The sequence below is a fragment of the Sceloporus undulatus genome, chromosome 2 (assembly GCF_019175285.1).
Source record: "Sceloporus undulatus isolate JIND9_A2432 ecotype Alabama chromosome 2, SceUnd_v1.1, whole genome shotgun sequence".
Taxonomy (NCBI): domain Eukaryota; kingdom Metazoa; phylum Chordata; class Lepidosauria; order Squamata; family Phrynosomatidae; genus Sceloporus; species Sceloporus undulatus.
This window is the reverse complement of record NC_056523.1, coordinates 99,780,055-99,802,695: the sequence shown is the minus strand read 5'-3', so window position 1 is coordinate 99,802,695 and position 22,641 is coordinate 99,780,055. Positions and strand designations below refer to the sequence as shown.

The 22,641-nt window shown below is 42.1% G+C and overlaps 1 protein-coding gene across 3 annotated transcripts in view; it reads right to left on the bottom strand.

Annotated features, from left to right (window-relative positions):
- VDAC1 (voltage dependent anion channel 1) overlaps positions 1 to 22,143 on the bottom strand; it is a 29,226-nt gene extending 7,083 nt beyond the window's left edge. Inside the window, exons 1-5 of one of the 3 annotated variants that reach the window (XM_042451891.1) lie at positions 21,886 to 22,143; positions 9,706 to 9,775; positions 4,681 to 4,730; positions 2,608 to 2,760; positions 2,470 to 2,522 (exon numbers count right to left, since the gene is read on the bottom strand). In XM_042451891.1, coding sequence (XP_042307825.1) covers positions 2,470 to 2,522; positions 2,608 to 2,760; positions 4,681 to 4,730; positions 9,706 to 9,775; positions 21,886 to 22,029 — 470 coding nt within the window. In that variant the 5' untranslated portion in view covers positions 22,030 to 22,143. Of the gene's footprint in view, positions 1 to 2,469; positions 2,523 to 2,607; positions 2,761 to 4,680; positions 4,731 to 9,705; positions 9,776 to 11,992; positions 12,015 to 20,973; positions 21,140 to 21,885 lie in introns of those variants that run through there. The other 2 variants (XM_042451893.1, XM_042451892.1) reach the window with 2 other exon arrangements.
- Between the last annotated feature and the right edge of the window lie 498 nt (positions 22,144 to 22,641).

Below are 22,641 nucleotides of genomic sequence, written 5' to 3'. Positions count from 1 at the left end.
TGCAGGTCATCTATCACAGGGATTTCTTGGCAAGATTTGGGGGGGGGGGCGCTTTCGCCATCTTTGTGAAGCTGAACGTGTGACTTGTCCACCATCACCCAGTGATTTGAACCCTGGTCTTCAGAGGGTTCTCCAACACTCAAACCACTACACCATGCTGGCTCTTGACCTCAACTAGCAGCTTTATCAGAAAGCAAAAATGATACAGACAGGGTCGGGGTGGCAGAGAACACTGGATTCCCACTCTACAGCTCTCTGCAGGCCAGACAGTATCAGGAGACTCTGCCACAGTCCCTGAGTTCTCCCCCTCCCAAGACTGGCTTTCCTTTCCCCCATTCAGAGAAAAGTCAGAGGGAGTACAGCTCTGCAGCCAAGCTTGAAAACATAGCAGTTCCATCGTAATTAGAACTCTGCCTTCATGTTGGCAACCCTAGCTGAGAGCTTTTGCCATTGTTCTCCTCTGCTCCTGCCCAAGCTGGTAAAAGTAAGGGATACCAAGTCCTCCCAACCTCATTTTGTTTCCCAAAAGAGAAGAAGAACAGGGCTGGCATTCAGTGACCAGAGGTTACATGGATATACCCTCACCAGTGGAAGGTCAGCTGGGCAAGGGGATGCAGAAGGGGTTTTGGAAAGCTCTACTCTCCTGTATTAAAGAGACTCACAGAGAGGATTAATATTTCAACTAGTTATTAGAGTAGCTCAAAAATGAGGGTGCCAAAGAAACAGTTTCTGTTTCCAACTAGAGCTGCATATTTTGAACCATTTCTGGCATAAATGTTTGTCTTCTGATACCAAATTCAACCCACAAAAGTGAGCACTAGTAGCCTAGTGGCATATCTTAATCTCACTTACTTGTGCTGGAATTTTAATTCTGAAGAGGAGACAAAACCTCAGAGCTCAACAGATCATGATACAAGCTTCAGTGCCTAAAAGCATTATCAGTAGCAGGCATTATGTTGCCTCACATTCTTATCAGCATGTTCACAGTACTTCATTTAAATGAAGAGTGTCACTTAACCACATCATTAATTCAAGGGTCATTGGCTTGCCTTCAATTGTCTTGTGAGAAGACAAGTTTATCTGACCCAGCCAAACAGTTGTGGCAGGCCAAACTATTTTGGCACTACTCTGTCAAGTAGCCCACTGGCAACATTATCACCCACTTTCATTCTTGCACCTGTCAGTGTTCACTCCAGGTCAGTTAGGGAATAGATAAGCTTTCATTCAGCTTGCACGATATTACTTATGAGCAGTGGTGTACCTACATTTGGTGTCACCCATTGCAGAAGGGGTGGAGCTTCTGGGGATAATGGCTGCACAGCCAAGGGAACAGCCACCTACATGGGCCGAAGACCCTCCCCAAGGCCTGGAGAAGCACCCATGCAAGCCCAAGGAGTGGCTGTGGGTGGTGGAGGTGACTGGGTGTCACCCCCTCTTCTGGGGTGTCATCAGGTGCGGCCCGCATCCCCTGCACCCACCAGTGATGCTACTGCTTATGAGTAGGACAACTGCCATCTACTCTCCCAAGTCTCTGCTGGCCAGGTAACTGACTCATCTTTCCTTCCCTCCTTCCATAATTTAAGCATAATTTAAGCACCTTGATCCTAACCACAGCACTTACCCTCCATTCACTAGAATTCTAATAAAAGCAGAAAATAGCTCATAGCTCACTCAATTCAAAGTGCCAATATTATGACTATTTTGATGATGATCTTTTCTAATATAGTAGGATTGGTAGGACAACCTATATTTATAGTGTGAAGTCAAATGCTGAAGGTGCAACCAGTCTTTTGAAGTGAGCATTCACAATTTAAAGAGGGAGAGCATAAACATTATAACTATGACCTTAATTACTGGAAATACAACATGCTACTTTCAGCTTTATCATGTTGTGACATAAGCAGCATTTGCAAAGGATGAAAAAAATGAAGGGACACACACTAAGACATGCACACAGATATTAATGACATATAATCTCCCAGCTGTTTAATCCTCCTAGCCTGCTAGAAAAAAACTGTAGCAATAAAACCCTTGCATCCAACGGATCCTATATGGTGCTACAGCCTTCAAAGTCTTTAGAACTAAATCTAACTTGGAGAAAAACATGTTTCTTATTGTTCAGGTGAGCTTTTTAGAGTTTGGTGCTAACTGGCGCATAATACTAATAAATACTAATTAAACATTGTACTGATAACCACTGATATTATTAGTCTGTCATGTAAGAACTGCATATGCATATTAGACAGAAATATACATTAAGTATTACAAAAAGATTCAATATTTGCTTAATATGACTAAGTTCATTTTTTTTTAAGTGGAGGAAGACTTGATTAAAGAGGCAGATATACCTGACTCACATGGAAATAGTTTCTAAATCTTCTCCAGACTGAGAAGGATTAAAGAATTTGTCAGTATTCCAGGTAACTAAACATAAGATCACTCTGCTATACAATTTTATTCATTCCTTACCCAGTATTAGGAGAGAATGAAGAGTCAAAAGTCAGCTTCAGTCCATGTGCAAGCTGAACAGAAAAAGAAATTTAAATTTATAGTTTGAAAGAATGCCTACAGAATTGATGAATTGCTGTCTTAATGCTTAATACTCACCTGATCTTCTAAAGTTATCTCTGTGCCTAGCGTGTTGTCAGTGTTCCACTTCTCTGTGAATGTCAAACCATATTCTGTCCACCTGTACTTTGTTTCCAAACTTCCAGTAACTTTGCTTGTTTCTGTATTTGCTGAACCCGAGCTTGTAAATTCCTATGATCAAAAATATTTATTGTGTATAGTATTAAATTATTCTTAACATCAAAACCTTAAACAGTTACTTCAGAAAAAACAAGCAAAAAAAAAAAAAATTCCCGCCCGTCAGCAGCTTACATAAGCAAAATCATCTTGCTGCTTCCCCAAAGCCTTTCATATCTGGCACAGTCAAGAGATGTGAACCACTACTAATTAACTCCAGAAAAACTGAAAAAATGCCTTTGTTCCTTTTCCCCACTCTTTCCATTCAAAGGTTTAAGGAAAACTGTGAACGTTCAGAATCAAGGGTTAGGCACTTCTTTAAAAAGTGTTTTGAATTGTTACAGCTAATTATATTGCAGCAAAACCGTTATATTCAAAATCCAAAATACAGTAATTATGGTCATGTTATTAATTAATTTATTACCTATTTATCTAATTAAAATATTTATTATTGTTCAACCTGTCAAGACTCCCAAGGTAGTGTACAACCGACAAAAAAATGATAAGAGCAGAATAACACTTTTAAAAAAAATTATCAGCACAGATTATTGACCAAGTAACCTAGGCTGTTTCTGTCTCACAACCAGGCTTGAAACAGGCCTTAAACGTACCCAAATAATCAGTTTCACCCAAGAAAATTGTCACTACTCATTCTAAAATTTAACCATTAAAGCGAAGTTTATCTGGTTCTGCAGAATCTACTCGTAATGTGGATCTCATGCCAGAACAGGTATGGGCAATTTTCTCAGCAAAATGTTTACAAATTCATACAGATGTCTAAGGATTCTTCCTCACTGTTCCAAAGCATAGAGTATAATAGTCCCTTGACTACCTAGAAGCAACCCCCCTGGACAGAATTGTATTGTATTATACCAAGATATCTTGCCACTCTTACTGCTGCAGAGTATGTTCTAAAATGGATCATAGCCATATTTGATCATATTTATCCAGGTTCATTTTGCACTTTTGCTCTATTTCACAGCACCCCTTCCATCCAAACACATACTTGGTTTGATGAGAGGCAACTCCCAAAGGTCAAATAAGGTGAAATAAAACTAGTAACCTCCTGTTTTACACAAGCAAATCAAACAACATTCAACAAGCTGAAATAGACCAAGAAGCATAAGTCAAGTCTGTTCCACTCAACCCTGCTAACTGCTCCCCTCTCCACCAGATTCCTTTTGCTATTTAAATAGCAACATGCTTGCAAAATGGGTCTAAATATCCTAAAAGCCCCAGATCCCCTCTGATATTAGAAGCTAAGCCAAGTCAGTCCTGGTTAGTACTTGGATGGGGGAACACCAATGAATATCAGGTCCTGTAGGCTGTATTTCAAAGGAAGCAAATGACATCTGAATATTCCTTGCCTAAGAAAACACTGTGAAATTCATGGGGTTGCCATAAATCAACAGGCAACTTGAAGGCACATACACACACAGGTGCCTGGAAGCTCCATCCCCAGCAACTTACCTTTCCCCTCCAACACCTGTTCCAGGCATCAGCCAAGAGTTCTTCATGGACTCTGTCAAGGAAGGAGGATCTGTCTATGAAGGAGACCTCTCTTGAGGCCCCAGGAAAGAGCCACATGACAGTTTTGGAGAACTATTGAAGAACTTCAGAGGCTGCTAAAATGGAATCTCAGGGCAACATGCAGCCTGTTGGATATAATTTGCCCATCTCTTTCCTTGGAGAATGAGATACTATGACAAACTATCCCTCCCTTGAAATATTTAGTGGTGGTGGTATGATGTCTACCCTATACAGCCTGGAAATAACTGAGACACACTAATGAACTAGATTATTACAAGATGAAATGTGTGCAGGGTTCTACATATTGTATTCAAAATGATAATAGCAAAGAAGAAATCAAAGCTTCCATTTTTAAAAATTCTTCCATATATCCACTGAAAAAGTTCCTATTTTCCTTTTACTTACCAGACCATTTTCAGATTTGGTTTTCAAATCCAACTTTATTAAGCCAAACCCTTAAAAAAAGAAAAAAAATGTGTTAGTGCCTACTTAGAGGGGAAGTAATTTTTCTGATTTATCCTTTATAAAACTTGATGTTCTTCACGGCAAGACTTACATGCATTTTAATGCTTCTCCGCCTTACCTTTTTTGCAGCAAACATTTAAACCAGGTAATCTCCACTTATTCACATAAAATACATTTTGCTGCAAAACTAGTACCATGGACATAGTAATAAATGTGCTCTGTGGGGCAATACTTGGATAACGTAAACTGAAAACCCCAGTATTGGATATTGGTGGTTCAGCTTGCCCCCTTAAGTAGCATTCATTCTATTTTGAAAGGGACTGCATTGCCAAAAATCTAGAGATAGGCAGTTTGCGGTCCTCTAGATACAATGGTGGCTTCCGTGGTAGGACAATTTAAGTTTTAGTCAAAGGGAGCTAAAAGAGCTACCCAAAATGCTGGCCTTATGGGGATTTGCTCTGTGGGGCAATACTTTGGTTTGCAAGCCATTCCCAGACTTAACACCCTACTAACATGGCAGCCACCACTCTTCAGATGTTGTTGAACTAACACTTCTCATCAGTCTAGCATCAAATCTAGTTCAGGGGAAGCCACAAATTGCTCATTCCACATAAAATACTGTGTCCAGTGTTTCTTTGAGATCTATCATTGTCACTAAAGTCAACAGGTAGTTTTAATGATCCCAAACATCTTTTATCAATAGAGTAATTATCTACCTGGACAATATTAGCTCTACAAAGTTATGACAAGTGCTCACATTCTGGTATCCTTCTGTTTGCATTTCTGCATTGTGCTATCTATAGGAATGCCTTAGAAAATGGTCCAGAAACTTCATCCAGTCCAAAACAGAACAACTAGACTGAATGGTAACCACACACCCTGTCCGCCTTGCTAAGAAATTAACTAGCACTGGTAATTACAGTAATATTATGCCAGTAATTTGCCAGAAGCACTGGTTGCAAGGCCATTACAAAGCCTGATTTAAAATACTGATTTAATTCTTATATACAATCACCCCTCCAAGTCCATGGACTTGAAATCCAGACTTGAAAATTCACGGAGGGGCGGCTACCATTAACCTTAAGCTGGCACACCCCGCATGCACGTACCCCATTCAAGCCTATGGGGCTTGAATATGCACAAGATTTGGAATTTGCGGGGATCCAGAATGAATAACCCACAAGTTCCAGGGGGCAACTGTATTATGAGGATGATAAAGGCCTAGTGTGGCTTTTTTCCCCTTCCAAAGATTTAAGAACTGGCTTTTCATTTCTACTAGATTTTTAATTTTTTTTTCTCCCACTGTTTGATTCTGCTATTAGTTTTTCATCTTGTTTTTCATGTGGTGCTCTTCCTACCCTTTTTAGCTGGTTTATCCTTTTAACTTGGTTTTATTTTACCTTGTATTAACCACTCTTTGTTGTTTTGTTGATATGGTTTTTAGTTTCCTCATACAATGCACAGCTAGCTTTCATTACTGGGTAATGAGAAGAAGAGGAAGAAGGGGCTGCTTTAAACCAGATCGGGCCCAAACAGAAGGCAATGACTGGGTGCCAGGATCTGGTTTAAAGTAGCCACAGAAAGGCCATCTGGAGGGACAAAGCTATTAAGAGAATTCTGCCCTGAACTTGCACTGGCCGAAGAGTACATTGTTTGAGTACCAGGAGGGAGAGGGAGAGAGAGAAGCCCGTAAAAAGAGAGGCTGAGCAGGGAACGGCAAATGTGATGACCTCCCTGAAATAGTATCCCTCTCCCTCCTGCAACCCTTGTGCCCATTTGAACCCGTTTCTCCTTCCGAGGAGGACTAGGCACCACAGAATGGAGGACTGATCTGTTGAGTCTCTTTTATTTATCCCCCCCCCCAATTCTTTCCAGTCCCTGTATTTTATTTGCCTCGTTTTTAAAAACTGTGAGCCGCTTTGAGTCTCCCACTTTGAGCCCCAATGCATGCAGCCACTTCACCATTAGGGACAGCCCCCGCTGTCCTTATAAGCCCCCTGTAACTGGGGGCTTACCTGAAGTCCCATTGTCCCTAATGGTGGTGCAGCCACTAGGCACAAGAAGACTTGAAGTCCAGCAGTTTTTGGTATCCCGGGGGGGGGGGGGGTACTGTATTACTGTATTGACCCATGTATAAGTCAACCCAGGTTTTTGGGGTAAATTTTTGGAAGACATTTTCCAATTTATACATAAGCATATAAAGTATATAAAACTGACACTCCCATGTATAGTATTATTCCTTTAATATTATTACATAACTGTATTGATCATGAATTTATTACAGATCACTGACTTTCTATGTGGATTTGTTATAAATTGATCTTGTTAATATATTTACAAAATATTTATATAAGTTTTACTTCTTTTCTGATTCTGTTGGTTTGTTCTCAGTCCTGAGAATCTGGTCTTACATTTCCTTTTTGCTTGTCTTGTCATACAGAGAGGGGTCACTGGAATTATTGGATGGCACTAAGTGAAGGGCCCAGCCAGTGAGAATGCAAAGAAGAAGTCTGGTAACTTTTTAATATGTGCCCACAGTATCCACTGGGTTTCGTTCCAGGAAACGCCCCCCCCCCCCAATGTATATCAAAATCTGTAGATGCTCACAATGTTGTGACAAAATGGTATCACTTATATAAAATGGCAAGATCAAGGCTTGCTTTTTGGATTTTTAAAAAAATATTTTCAAGCCATGGATGGTTGTATCCATGGATGCAGAATCAGTGGATATGAATGGCTGGCTGTACTCTATTAGGGTAAAGAAGTTGTTACATCTCAACGATAAGGCACTCTTACACAGACTCCCCATTAACTAAGGCAACTGGCTCTTAGAATGTTACTTTTAAAAAAAAACTCTAATCAGTTACACAAAATGTTTAATCATTTATAAAATTTATCAGTTTTCTTGTTTTTTTAAAAAGGAACTTTTAAAAACACAACCTAATGCTAAAGTTTGCCTATGGTAGAATTAAGATTCTCCTCCTATTCTTATCCCAGCCTCGGCACCTATAAAACACACAGCACAGGGCAGCAGAAGGAGCTCTTGAACCATATGATATCTCTCCACTTCCACTATTCCGTAAGGAGAATAACAGTAACTAAAAGGTTACACTACAAAAGGAAATACCTCTCATTACATTACTGATGAAATGTAATGATGTGATGCACAGATATTATTTATGCTTGGTCATTATAAAATGAATTGACTGAAATTACTAGTTATCTACAACTACTTGTTTTAACTAGTTTCTTCCAAACTTTTCCTGGAGGTACCAGTGCTTCATGAAATCAATGGGACTTACTTTAAGAGCAGACACACATTGCTGACTTATTGAATCAAAAGACTTAAAAGCTGGTATCTAGAATAAATCTTCCCCAAGTGGTGTACTAGATATAAAACCATAAAGTATGGCATAAATTACAATAGGAGTATTAATAAGATCAGTATTAAAAGCATGTATGCTATGGCCCCAGCAGGGTCCTAACTAAAAGTAAAAATGTTAAAGATAAAAACAGTGAGGTCTCTAAGGCTCACTTGCAGGTCTACAATAATGGGACCTGGTGAACATCAGGAGAAACAGAATTTCACAAGATATGTCAAAGGACTGCATTTTTAATCTGCAATGAAAGCATAAGCAGTTTCCACAGTCAAAAAGAGGACTATATTACAAGTTACTGATCAAGAACAGCTCAGTCCCAGATTAATAATATAAATAATTGCCACATAAAGTCTCTTGGTGGAAGTTGTGCTGGTAGGGTAAAAACTGAAAAAGAAAATCCCAAATGCATCAGCCAATCCATATCATACAGTTCTAGTTTTGTTGGCTCTCTTCCCTGTCACCAGATGCAGAGGAGAGTGGCAGGGTACATTATTCAGGCTGTCAGCAACTAGAATTGAAGCTGTTAATTGAGTCTGAGTAAACCGCGCTTTTAAAATGTTGTATTCTGCCTTAGATCCCATTCTAAGAGAAAAGTGGAGAAATAAATAAATAAATAAATAAATAAATAAATGTGAGATCTTATAACTGAGCAATAAATCTGGTTCCTGAAACCACTGGACCAGTCTTCCCCAGAGTGGTGTCCTCCAGGTGTGTTAATCCATAAATTCCATCATTCCTACCCAGTACAGGCACATTTTATGATGGGAATGGTAGCCTAATCTATCCAGAGAGTGCCAGCTTAGGGAAATCTTTACTAAATCGTTCCATTTCAAAAGGAAACCAACAGGGGAAAAAAATATTAAAAGCTATCCAAATGGAACCCGTTAAGTATTTGTCTGTCCAGAATTTCAAATGTTAAAAGTGGTATCCAGAAACAGATTCTCTACTTCAAGGCATGACCCTCCTAAAATTTCAATAAATTAATACTAAAAATAAATAAAAACAAAAAAGGTAGCAAAAGCAAAATTTGCTTTATCCCTACCACTGGCAATTGGGTTGTTTGTTTTTTAAGTGACATTGCCTCCAGAATTCAGAGCCATAGCTGTGTTTGTCTGGAATATCAAAATGCAAAGGGATCTTATAGAAACCTTAAGATTAACTGTACACAGTTAAGTCTTAGAAATAGTACTAGATCCCTTTGCATATTGATTATCTCCAGAAGTACAGCCTGTTGTAGAACAGAAAGCCTTACAGAAGTTGGGAGCTAGAACTGTTTACACGTCTCTACTGCAATTTATCTTTTTTAAAATGAGCCATGTCGATGAATGCAGACTGACAATGGAGTCATCCATGTATTTAGTTGGAAGCTAGTGTGATTTTGTTCAATGGGATTTACTCCCATGGGACTTCATCCAGAACTAAACGTTGTCCAAGAGTCTGAAAGACCTATTCGAGCTTGATCCATGTACTTCAACTGTGTGCTTTAATGCCTTCCAGGAACTGCAACAACATTTGTGTAAAATCATATAAAACAACAATGCAGAAAACCCAGAAAAGACACGGATTTCCTTTTGGTAATATTTACCATATCCCTTGGTGAAGATGTCTCGAGCTGATTTTCCTAGGTCAGCATAAGCAGGGGGAACCGCCATTTTCTGCCAAAAGAAAAGAGGAAAGCAAGGATTACCCTTTTGTTACTAATCCAAATAGCACAGCATAAGTATTTTATTACTCCAGAAATCCAGACATTAATTACCCATAACTCAATTTACAATATCTTTTTAGAGTTAGGGCACAGATATTATTTATGCTTGGTTATTATATAACAACCCTTAGAGTCAAGTTGCTTAAAACCACTGAAATACTAGATCATCATGGCTCAACTAATGGAATTGTTGTGGCACCAAAGCTTTCTGACCGAGATGGATAAATGTTTCACAAAACTACAGTTCCCAGGATTCCATAGCACTCAGCCACAGCAGTTAAAATTGTGTCAGACTGTATTATTCTGCAGAGTGGATGCAGCACTAGTACGATATAACACTTCACTCCATACCAAAGTCATAGCTTTTATATTTTAACCTCTCATAAATCTTTCCATAAGGGAAGAATTTTGTTGCTATGGTTGTATGCCTTTCTGACTTATGGTGAACCCAAGGTGAATCTATCATGAGATTTTCTTGGCAAGATTTGTTCAAAGGTAGTTTTCCATTGCCTTCCCCTGAAGCTGAGAGCATGTGACTTGCCCAAGGTCACCCAGTGGGTTTCATGGCTGAGCTGGGAAGTGAACCCTGGTCTCCAGAATTGTAGTCCAACAGTCAAACTGCTATGCCATGCTGGCTTTCATAAAGAAATAATACTGTATCATTTATTTATTCATTTTAATCCTCTTTTTCCAGCTGGTAAACACAAGAAATGTAGGCCAATAAAAAAACTACACTTAAAAAATTACTCAAAATATTGAAATATTTAAATGTTTAAGGGTTTCAACATTCATTTTAATTTAAATAAATTTAAAAGGATGGAATAAATAATAACATCATGCATTACCATCATAAATAGTCTGTAATAGTAAAAAAATCTTCAGCATGAGAATTATCATCATTATGACCATCACCATCAATAGTCTGGAAACCCAAAGTACCCATTAGGAAAAAAATACACCCCCCCCCAAAAGGCCACATACCCAGGGCATAGCAAAATAAGAAAGTCTTTGCTCTACATGTCTGATATGCCCGGTTTAAGCAGCCTTTTGTAGACTGGTTTCCCAGTGCTGGGACATAACAGCCTAGGAGGGTACAACTAGTGAGTCCTAGTTTTTTCACTTCTTATCCTGATAAACATGGGATAGGTCTTGACTGGGTTTCACTTCACATAATGTGATGCAGTTTACTGTAAACACTAAAGATTCCATCCTCATTTTTAAAGGACCAGCAGATCAGTTAGTAGGTCCAACAAATTTTATATCTCTTAATTTCTCTTGCCATCAGCTCTAGCTCTCTCTGTCTCAAACAACAGATGCTGGGGATGCACTTTATCTTCTAAAGGCCTTGCCTTTACTGAACATCTGAATCAGAAACAAATTGTTTTTAACCAAAGTAATACCAACACAAGGATGTCAGGTAACGTAACAGCTGTTTCCAGCCTGAAGCACTAAATGCTGCAAGCTGGTGGATACTAGAGCTGGACACTATAAGTCAAGAGTCTCTCTTCTGGAGCTTGAACTGAAGTGCAGCTTGAAGCATTCATTTAAAATATGCTACAAAGACGCACAATCAGTTACTGTTGCAGTCAAGAGAGAAACAGAGAGAAACAAACCAATCCCTGGAAGATATTTTGTGATCATCTCCTTAGGTTATTCCTGAAGGCTGTTCCAGCTTCCTACCCTTCTCTATAACATTAAAATCAGTGTTGCTCAACTAAACATACCTTTGGTGGATGGCAAGATTGGTGGGCCAGGCAGAACCATGCAACCTTCTGATGTGCTTTTCAGAACTATAATTTTTCAGACTATGATTTTTTTACAAGCCTTAGGCTGTTGGATTCTGGGAGCTATAGTAAAAAAAGAAAGAAACTTTTCCAACCTCTGGTCCTTATGTCTTTCTAAGAATCCTATACTCAACACATCTCAAGTTTATTTATTTGTTATATTTTATACCCATCCTTTCCTCTAATAAGCTCAAGTGACACAGATGGGTCTCCTGTACCCCTTTGTCCTCACAACAACCCTGTGAGGAAAGTGAGGTTTAAGGAGTATAAATGCCCCAAGATCACCTAGTGAGTTTCATGTGTCAGTTTGAAAGGTTAAAGAGTTTCACTAATTAAATGTACAAAGAAAACCAGGAAAGCAGAATCTCACAAAAGCTCCTCACTTGCATTAACATTGTACGTCAAAGGGACCTCTCAGAACTCCAGATTCACTTCCCTCTGCCCAAAAAGCAGAAATTCCAGGTAGTAGGGAGGAGCTCATCTCCACTGGTCTGCAAGAAGCCTCCTTCAGCATTACTCTATTCTCGTAAGCAAACAGACCCCTTGGGAGAGAAAACAACATGTGGAAGAGCTTCCAGCATTTTGAGCCAGTATTTCATGTTCCCCATCAAGGGATTTGACATCCAGTTTGATGAGATTTTTCTGCCCATCTCAAAGTGATTCAAGCGTCTTGATAATTTATTGTAAAATCAGATAGAACTAAAGGGTCCAAAGTGCCCAAGAACCACTAAAAGTTTTTTTCCAAGCAAGCTATCACAATATGGCAATTTCATCCACAGCTGGACATGCCACCTCAATGCAGCAGCCTAAACTATCACTCTGTAGAACTGTGGAAGATTACTAAATCCCATCTTATGCCATTACCAAAATTAAGACACATTAAAAGCTATTCTGCAACTCTCACAGTACAATACTGTGTATGTCAGAAGCAAGCCCTACTGAGTTCAGTTGTATTTGTTGCTATTGCTGCTGTGTGCTTTCAAGTTGCTTCCAACTTGGAGACCCTTAGGTCTCCAATCATGGGGTTTTCTGAGGCTGAGAGGGGATGGCTTGCCCAAGGTCACCCAGTGTGTTTTTATAGCCCAGCAGAGAATCAGAGCCTGATGTCCTAGTCCAGCACTCAAACTACTACTCCATGATGTATTTTCTCACAATTAATTGTGTATATGACTGTGGCCTGAATTAGGCAAGGGAAAATTTTGTTTGGGCTTGTACTGAGACACCAACTTAAGAAAGCAGCATTTCCTGAATCAGTATGTGAACTAGGTTGCAAATATTACTTGCACGCCTCAAAATTTTGCTGTACAGTTCTCCGAACAAAGCGATCCATACAAAATTGCATATATTAAGGGAAGGTTGCAAATATTGCAGATAAAAATGTGTCTATTCAGGAGAAGCAGAAAAATAAAATGCAAAGATAGATGGATTGTATACATTAGGCAAAGCTTCTTACAAAAACATGTACAGTTGTCCCTCCAGATTTACGGCTTTGGAACTCACAATTCCCTGCCACTTTCACTCCTCCTCCTCCCTCCCACACACTCTGTTTCCATCTCCTCCCTCCCCTCCTTCCTTCTTCCCCCTCCCCCACCTAGAATGGCCTCAGGGGCTGGGAGGGGGCCTTCTTTCAGTCCAGTGGGAGTGAGGCAGGGAGCGGGGGCCTCAGGGATCTGTAACCTGCACTGTCTGTCCACCATGGAACTTCACTTTCCCGGTGGCACTCAGGGCCCGGTGTGTGCACATCCTGCCCCCCTCCACTGCACCCAGTAGGTGCTTGCTTGTTTCCCATCTCGTCCCTGTCACCCTGTGATTGGCTGAGCTGAGCCAGCTACAAAGCAATGAGGAGAGATGAGAAGCAAGTGGGCAGGCACCCCTGCTTACTATCTCATCCCCATTGCCTTGTAGCTGGCTCAGCTCAGCCAATCACAGAGACAAGATGGGAAGCAGCGGCGCCTGCCTGCTTGCTTCCCATCTTGCTCCCATTGCCTTGTAGCCAGCTCAGCTGAGCCAATCACACAGTGACAGTAATGAGATGGGAAGCAAGCACATACCCATTGCCTGCAGTGGTGGGGGGCAGGACATGCACACGCCGGGCCCCAAGCACCACATGGCGAAATTTCGAATCCGTGGGAGGTCTCAGAATGGATCCCCACAAATCTAGAGAGATGACTATATATCAGGAGAAATGGGTACAAAAATGTATACACATTTTCATATAGATTTTTGTAAAGTCCTATATAGAGACATAAACAAGATGGAATGAAATGCAGGTGGGAAAACTAAGAAACTGAGAAAAAGAAACTGACAGGATTCAACTATCCCTGTCAGATGCAGAGAAGCAAAGCAAATACTGAAAAGCATGTTGAAAAGCAGAAAGCAGTGAGGAGACAAGTTCCACCTGCTATGAGATGGTCAACTGTTTATTGAGTATATTGGTTCATTGACTGATAATGCCCCCCCCCAAAAAAGGGCTTTTAAAAAAAATACTGAATAAACAGTTGACCATCTCAGAGCCCGCAGAGCTTGTCTCCTCACTGTTTGATGCAAAGAACCTTCAAAAGCACTGGCCACTATGTACTCAGGTTAACCTTTCTGCATTGAAAAACAAATTCCTTTCCGCAAGAGCTGATCTAAAATTCAGCGTAAGAAAAATCCATCAGTCTCAACAGTATACAAGATCCATGTGCTTAATTATTGGGAGGGAGTTAAATGAAGCAGGAACTAAAATCAAACTAGGCAGAGATCAGAGATCTCAGAATGTGAACCCTGGCTAGGTCACAAGTGAAACTGAATGTCAGTATCTTGAGTCACAGCTTTGTAGACGATGAAGTTGATCACATGACTCAATCTTGTTGAAGGACAGCCAAGACTGAAATAGCAGGACAAAAATGCAAGTCAGAGTTAAGACTTCTTGCCATAGCAACACTGACAGAAAGCATTACTCAGGCTAGTGTCTTCTCATGATTCTGAAACTCAGATAAAGACTTGAAAGCATGTGTTTTCTATCTTATGAAAGGCAAAGGCATAAAAATATAACCAATTTTCCTGCAATTATTCAGTCCTATCACACTTTTTAGAGAGTGTTGGTGTGATATAGAGGCTTGAGCACTAGACTAGCACTCTGGGAGATGAGGGTTCAAATCTCCCCTCAGCCATGGGAACCTACTAGATGACTTTGGGCAAATCACACTATTCTATATTACCTATATATTCTATATTACCAAGGATTATCAATTAAAAACAGAGAAGGAAATGAGTGTTTCTTTTATAATTAATTCTTTTAATTTTGTTCATCTTAATTTTGTTCATTGACTCTAATGGTGGCATCCACCCCTGGAGCATCTACTGCTTTTGACTATTTACGAAGTTGGTACTAGTAGAAGAAATTAAACATTTTTTCTAGTATTTCTAGTGCAGTATTTCTAGCTGGGAGGATTACCAAGTTGGTAATTTTATTTAAAAATATGGTACAGTTCCATTAGTAAAACCTCAAGATTTTAAAAAGGAACATATGTAAGAAATTTACACAGTTTCTTCACATATAGTGGAAGGATAACACATATTGTTGTTCTTTCAGAATATGTTGACATAGCAATCTAAACTAGAAGGAGTATATTTAAAAATGTGCATTCGTGTTCGGATGGCAAAGGACATTTTGTTGTCAGCAACAAATCTCAGTGAGAATGTACAAATCTCATTGAGTACTAAGATATGTTTGGCCCTGCTCCACAAATTCCAGATACAGTCCGTACACCATGAGCAGAGAGACTGCACTGTTATAACAACTGAAGTGATGCTCCCCATGAGGCCGGACCCATCAGTACAGAAGAGCTGGCAAAAAGGAGGATTTGATTTGCTAAGCAAAGTTTGCATTTTAATATAATAATAATAATAATATTTATTTGTATACCGCCCTCTGGCAAACCAATCCGGGCGGTTAACAACAGTAAAATATAAAATATGACAATTAAAAACACTTTATCCCTCCCCCCCTTAAGACAGTATTAAATAGTATAACATATTAAAAATACAATATCAAGGATAAAAACAGCAATTAAAACTAAAAACCCTGATATCCCTTTTACAAGTCTAAGTCTCCAATTAGACACATTTCCCACTGATGAACAAACTTTACATGAGCTAACTTGTTAAACACATTCCAGTTTTGCCCAAACCAGCTTCTCTCACTCTGTGAATGGGGATTTGTTCAATTCTCTGTCAAGTGGCTATCAGATGCCTCATATTTTATAGTGGAGCAGCCTTCCTTTACAGCCATCAAAACATTACTTACCCCCACAGAGAGATATGCTTTAAATCTTTCCTCAAGACCCAGCCCTAACCCTTACCTTCCCTCCTCACCTAAGTCCTGATTATCCCATCTTTAATAGCTACCGTCAATCCCTGACCTCTGTCCATCTCTTACTTGTCCATTTAATGAACTCTGATATGGAACAGCCTGCACCCAAGCCCTACTCTCCCAAGCTAATAGAAGAGCAAATGAATGCATGGCTCATTGGATTGTTTTAGTATGGAAACTTCACAGGGAATTTTAGGGGTTTCTTTGTCTGCTCACTACTTTGAAGATGGAGAAGCTTTGGTCCTCCAGATGTTTTAAATTTCAGTTCCTAGAAGCCCCAGCCCATAAGATATATAGGGGCTTTCTATATTGCCATTTGGGACGTCCAGAGGACGTCCCATTTTAAAAAAGGGGCGTCTCTTATAGACGCCCCTGGGCCTAGTACGGACTCCGTCCGTACAAGATGGCGCCGGCCCTTCTACATGGCCGGCGCCATCTTTGCGTATCGGACGCTGAGCGTCCGTACGCGTCGCGTCCCTTGTGACGTAGTGAGTGCGCCCCTGGTGCCTCGCTACGTCACAAACGCGACGGAAAAAGAAGCTCCATTTTGGAGCTTCTTTTTCGGTCCCCGCGGGAGTCAGGCCGTCTGAAGGCTTCGGCTCCCCCGCGGACCTACCGGCGGCGGCGGCAGACCGCCGCAAAGCGGCGGTTTGTATCCCGCCATAGTGACGGATTATGGGATTTATAGTCCACAAATCTGAAGAAACAAGATTCTCCATTTTTGCTCTAGACCCTGAAACATCACTCCTTGACAAAATCTGATGGTGGTGTGGTAAACAGCCAGATCTCTCTCTCCTCAAAGGCAGAATTGACAGCTTACTGCATCAGCATCATATGAGGAAGAGAATATGGGAGACAAGAGGAACATCAGAAGTTAATTAATATACTGGGGACAGAATTTTCTTCATAAAATATCAACTCCCACACAATATCATAAAATGACACATAACTTGCTTGATGTTTCAGCAATGACTTTTAAATTCCATTAAGTAATTAAGGGCCCAGACAGACAGGCCAAAATAAAGCTGCTTCGGGTCACTTTGGAGGTATGCAATTTAAATAACACATGCATCTTAAGAGGCCAGAAGCTGTGCCAAAGCTGTGCTCCACTCCTTAGTATTGGAGCATGGCTTTGATGCAGCATCCAGCCACTAAGGACGCATGCGTTGTTTAAACAGCATACCTCCAAAGTGACCCAAAGCAGCTTTATTTTGGCCTGTTTGGGTCCTAGGTATATAACTCTGTCTTCACTACCAGGAAGCACACTTGGGTCACTGAATAGTCAATCAAGCTGAAACTGCTATGCTATCCTAAGCACACCTACCAGGAGGAAAGTCCCAATTAATCTGTATCCACATAAAACTATTTAATTAGGGGAATATTCTGCAATTGAATTTTGGAAGGAGTCAAAGTCTGAAAAGAGAGAAAACAGAATGACACTTGAACTTGAAGGCTAGAAAAGAATGCATGAATGTGTATTTGTTATATGTTTTGTTAAGAAATAATTACAGTTTGTAAATTTTACATTCTATTGAATTTTGTTTTCAATAACATTTTAAAAGAGAAAAAAGACAGATGTGTTTCTTCCAGAGTTTATAACATGGTTTTTAAAAATTAAGTTTTCTACAGTACTTCTTAGTTTGCCTCTAAGCATCTCCTAAAATGTGTAGCTTACTTTATGCTATAGAATTTTCTAATTCTACTGGGATTCATATTGAACAGGGAATCTTGGAGTGGATTACCCCAACATGAGACATGCATTAAAAGGAAAGGAAATCTCCAATCCAGTGCGTGCTTTTACTGAAAGAGCAATAACTAGTCCAAATGAAGCAAACAAAAAACAATAGCCTCAGTGTTACTTCCCACAGAGATCAGAATCTGTCAATGGAAATAAATGTAAAATGCAAATAGGATACTTGTCTGGAAGCCAAGATCAGTAGCTGGGAAGCCACATATTTGGAGACACATGGGCTTCTGGTGAGTGACAGCTGGAGTGGCAGAGACAGGGGAGGGGAAGAAGGAAAGATGGAAGGAGGTGAGGCGAAAACACGTGTGGCTGAGTAGGCTATAGTATTTTTCTGACCACTCCAATTTCCATACTGTCAGCAATGTACGTTTTCTGGAATAAATAGAACTGGGATTTTTTCAGGAAATTTTTCCAAAGCTCTGAATGTTACCTAATATAGCATTTTTGGTTTAAACATGATATTCAAACTCATTCAAAGCTTTATGTGGACATTTCTTTTACTGCAATATTGGGAATAATGTAAAGATAATCGCATATACATCCCTTATATTTAACAAAAAAATGACTAAACCAGAACAAAAACCTTTTTTTAGGATACATACCTAAAGAGAGTTATAAATATATCAGCAGTTTAACTCTCCTTTGCTGAGATATAAGTTAAGTGGCTCCAGTTTCACTCACTCACATTACTTTGGTTCCATGTCCATTTGGGTAAACATTGATTCAGTACAACTAACTGAACATGTTATTTCACTGAAGGATGCACACAAATGAATTATTAAATTTTGTCTTAACTACTTGTAATTGTAACTGACCGAGAAGCAAGTAATTTCCCTTCAATTGATAATAAGAGAAAATGTCCTGCTTCTCACAACAAGCAGTCATCCTAAAATTATCTTTGTGTAAGTTTGGGAATGCATATCACATCCTGAATCAAATACTGGGGGCTCACTATAGCTATCTGAACAACTATGCACTTTCTAGTCACACAAGTTCGTTTTTAAAGTATGACAGGAACTTGATGGCATGTGTCATGACTGCTGAATATCAAAGCATAGTTTCAAAGCATCCACCTGTTTTATTCATTGACATGTGAAGGCGAACTGATCTAAATCTGTGCTAGTGGCTAACTATTTTTTCTCACTGTTACATGCAAAAAGAAATAGAATGCAAGTGGAGGGGGAAAACAGACTTTAAGGGGTTGTCATTTTTCTAGATCAACACAGATGGTAAAACTCTGTCAGCTTCAGTAATCTACTGGTTATGAATGACACCAACCTATCGCCCAAGGCGACGAACACACCCAACTTTAATTGCTTGTGCTCACACAAATCAAATGCACTGCCAAATAATCTGAGATATGATCAGATCATTTTGCATAACACTGACATCCAAAGTCTTTCACATTCCAGCTAATGGAATATGAAAGGACCTAATTTTAACCTTGACCATGTCCACCGAACAGTGAAGAAGATTCCTCCACCATTGTTTTTCATGATATATTAAACATTTCAAGTGTGATCCAGCCAAAAGGATGCACTTTTAAAAACCAGCTACTTGACAGGGAGAGGTTTAACTCATAGCTCTCCCATGAATATCACTGGGTCGACATTTACTGAATTTTGCCCTTAGATGTTAGTAGAAAATCTAGTTCCTTTTGTTGCCTCTAGATACCTCTGAAGCCAGTGTGATGTAGTCTGAGCAGTGAACTAGCACACTGGGAAATCCGGGTTTGAATCCCAGCACAGCCATGGACAGTGAATGAGTGACCTTGGGTAAGTCACAGCCTCTCAGCCTCAGGGGAAGGCAATGGCAACCCCCTTCTGATGTTCCTCTTCTCTCCTGTATCTCCTTCCTCATATGATGCTGGTGTAGTCAGCAGTCAATTCTGCCTTTGGGGAGAGAGGTAGAACTGAGTGCTTACCACACCACCCTTAGATTTTGTCAAGGAGTGATGTTTCAGGGTCTACAGCAAGAATGGAGAATTTTGCTTCTCCGTTGTTTTTTTGAACTAATCCCATAATCCCTCACTATGTGCTGCACTGGCCGGGGTTTCTAGGAAGTGAAACTGGGTGACCTTGGGTGAGTCACACTTTCTCAGCCTCAGGGAAAGGCAATGGCAACCACGTGCTGAAGAAACTTGCCAAGAAAATGTCATGGTAGCTTCACCTTAGGATGGCCACGAGTTGGACACAGCACACAACCACAACAAATATCTGAAGACCTGCAAATCCAATAACATCCAAACAATGATATCTTTATTGGGCCAACCAAAATGCACAATTACATGTTGTAAGCTTTTGAAGTCACCCTGGCTTCTTCCTCAGGCAAACGCCTCTCCCTTTGGTCATGTGGCCACTGGTAGATTTTCAGATTCAAGGAAATTTAATGTCCATTTGCCTCCCAGGGGCTCTTTGAAATTCAACTGGACATTAAATTTCCTTGACTTTGGAAAATCTACCAGTGACTGCATGGCCAAAGGGAGAGGTGTGAGCATGCAGATAGCCCTCCCTACCATCTGAACTAAGAGCAGAAACAGGAATATGCAGGCCTAGGACTAACATCTTCAATTTTTTCCTCCTACTGTATTTGCCTGATGAAGAAGCTGGTGTGGCTTTGAAAGCTTGTGACATGTAATTGTGTATTTTGGTTGCCTTGATAAAGGTATCATTGTTTGGATGTTATTGGATTTGAGATATGGCCAACATGGCTCCCCCTGAATCTCTAAGCCCATTTGAAGTCATTGGGCAGGAGGCCTGGGCAACTTCGTCTCTCCTCAGCAGCAAAGCCTGAGGAGCTCCAATTCTGCCCTCATGAGCCATTCCGCCTTCTTCCTGCGGGACCCAAGGGCAGGCAAGGGCATTTGGAGGGCAGGAGGGAGAGAGAGCTGAAGGGAGGAAGGTGTGGGGCAGAGGAGGGGGCCAGGCCTCGGCGGGAGCCGCCAATGGGGCCAGGAGGAAGTTCTCCCTGGCCTTAGGCCTTTGCCAGGGGCCCGAGGGCGCTTGGGGGGCGAGGGAGCCTGGCACTTTGGCCCCTGCTTGGCAGAGGGGCTAAACAGGAATAATAATAATAATAATAATAATAATAATAATAATAATAATAATAATAATAATAATAATAATAATAAATGTTTATTTATCCCGCCTCTCCAGCAGGATTGAGGCGACTCACAAGAGTAATAAAATTCCTACCAGATAAAAATAACCCCCTCCTTCCCCTCTCTCCCTCCCTCCGTCCCTTAAGCGACAAGAAATGGCCACCTGGGACGACAAAGCGGAGGCCAGGGAGGGAAGGAGCCGTTCTTTACGGGCCTTTAATGCACAAGACGATGCCCGCCATGAAGGAAAAGGCTGCTTCTGCTCCCAAAAGGAGGAGGAGGGAGGCGGCAAGGCCGGCCGGCCGAGGCCTTGGGGAGGCTGCAGGGCCTGAGGCGCGCGCGGCCTTGGGAGGGCGGCCGCAAGGGCAAGGCGCCCGGCTGCAGGGTCACTCCTTGGAGGAGCCGCCTTGGCCCTCCAGCAGCCAGGCAAGGCGGGGGATCCTCCTCCTCCTCCTCCTCCATCCCAGAAGGCTCTCTTCCGCCAGGGCTGGACCAGAGGAGGAGCAGGCACCGCGAAAAATGGAGCGACCTTGCAGAATCAATGGAGGACGCCAGCCAAGCCCTCCATCATCCCCATCCCCTTCTCCTTTTGATGTTTAGATTGCAAGGCCGAGGGGCAGGGAGGGAGTCGCCGGATTAAAAATGAGAATCATAAGAAGAAGAAGAAGAACTGTAAGCCGCTCTGAGCGCCTCTAGGGGCTGAAGGGCGGGTTATAAACAGCGTCAATCAATAACAAATACATCCGAGACAAAGCTAAAGCGAGAAACACGCATCAAGAAAGAGAAAGGCCGGCTTAGATCGAGGGAGGGCGTCGGGGAAGGATTCCTCCTAGAAACGGGAAAGGAAAGCGCCTCGAAAGAGAAACCCGGCCTCCTTCTCAGCCCTGCTCAAAATGGAGGAGGATTCGGGATTCCTCCTAGAGAGCTCCTGGAAAAAGGAGGAAGGGTCTGCCTCCCCGCTGCTCTCCCGGCCTCTCCTTCTGCCTCCCTGCCCCAAGAGGACGAGGGACCCGGCCTTGGCTGCCTCCCGCGAGGGCCTGGCATGGCCCAGATGCCGAGGGAGCGAGGGCCTTACCGGGGCGCCGGGCTCCTTGGCGTGGCTGCAGCAGGGCTTCTGGGAGGGAGGGCCAGCTGGCCAGGCGGAGGAGGAGGCAGCCAGCGGGGAAGGGGAGGAGGCCAAGGGCAGCGAGGCGGGCCTGTCCTGCGCGGAGGCCAGCATCCTCGCCCAGAGAGAGACTCAGCCCGGCACCGTCTGGCAGCAGCAGGAGGAGGAGGAGGAGGAAGCAGAGGGGCCCTCCCCGGGCAGAAGGAGGCAGGCAGGGAGGAATGGGTGGGAGACGTGACTGCGGCGCTGGCTCCGGAGGAGGAGGAGGCGGAGGGAGGAGGGCTGGCGCCCAACCCGAGGGGCCTCCTCCTCCTCCTCCTCCTCCTCCTCTCGCCTCTGACGCGGCCTTGGCGGGGATGGCACTGGAAGAGCCCGCCCTGCCAAGGGGAGCAGCCCTGGAGGGAGGGCCCTGTTTGGGGGGAAGCTACTTAGGCTGCCTCCGTACCGGAGCAATGACGCTCTTTGGCCCCGCTTCGCCTGCCCTGGCTCCCGGCTATGGAATTCTGGGCATTGCGGTTGGTTGGGGCACCAGAGAGGAGCCTAGGATTCCAGAGCCAGGGCCGGCGAAGCGGGACCAAAGAGCGTCATTGCTCCGGTACGGAAGCAGCCCAATTCCCCGCAGCGCTGGCGCATTTGGGTTCAAAACCGTCCCAGCGCTTCGGGAGTAAGAATGAGTCTTTCAGTGTTTTTAGTGTTGGTTCATGAGCGCCTCCTCTTTAGCGAAGG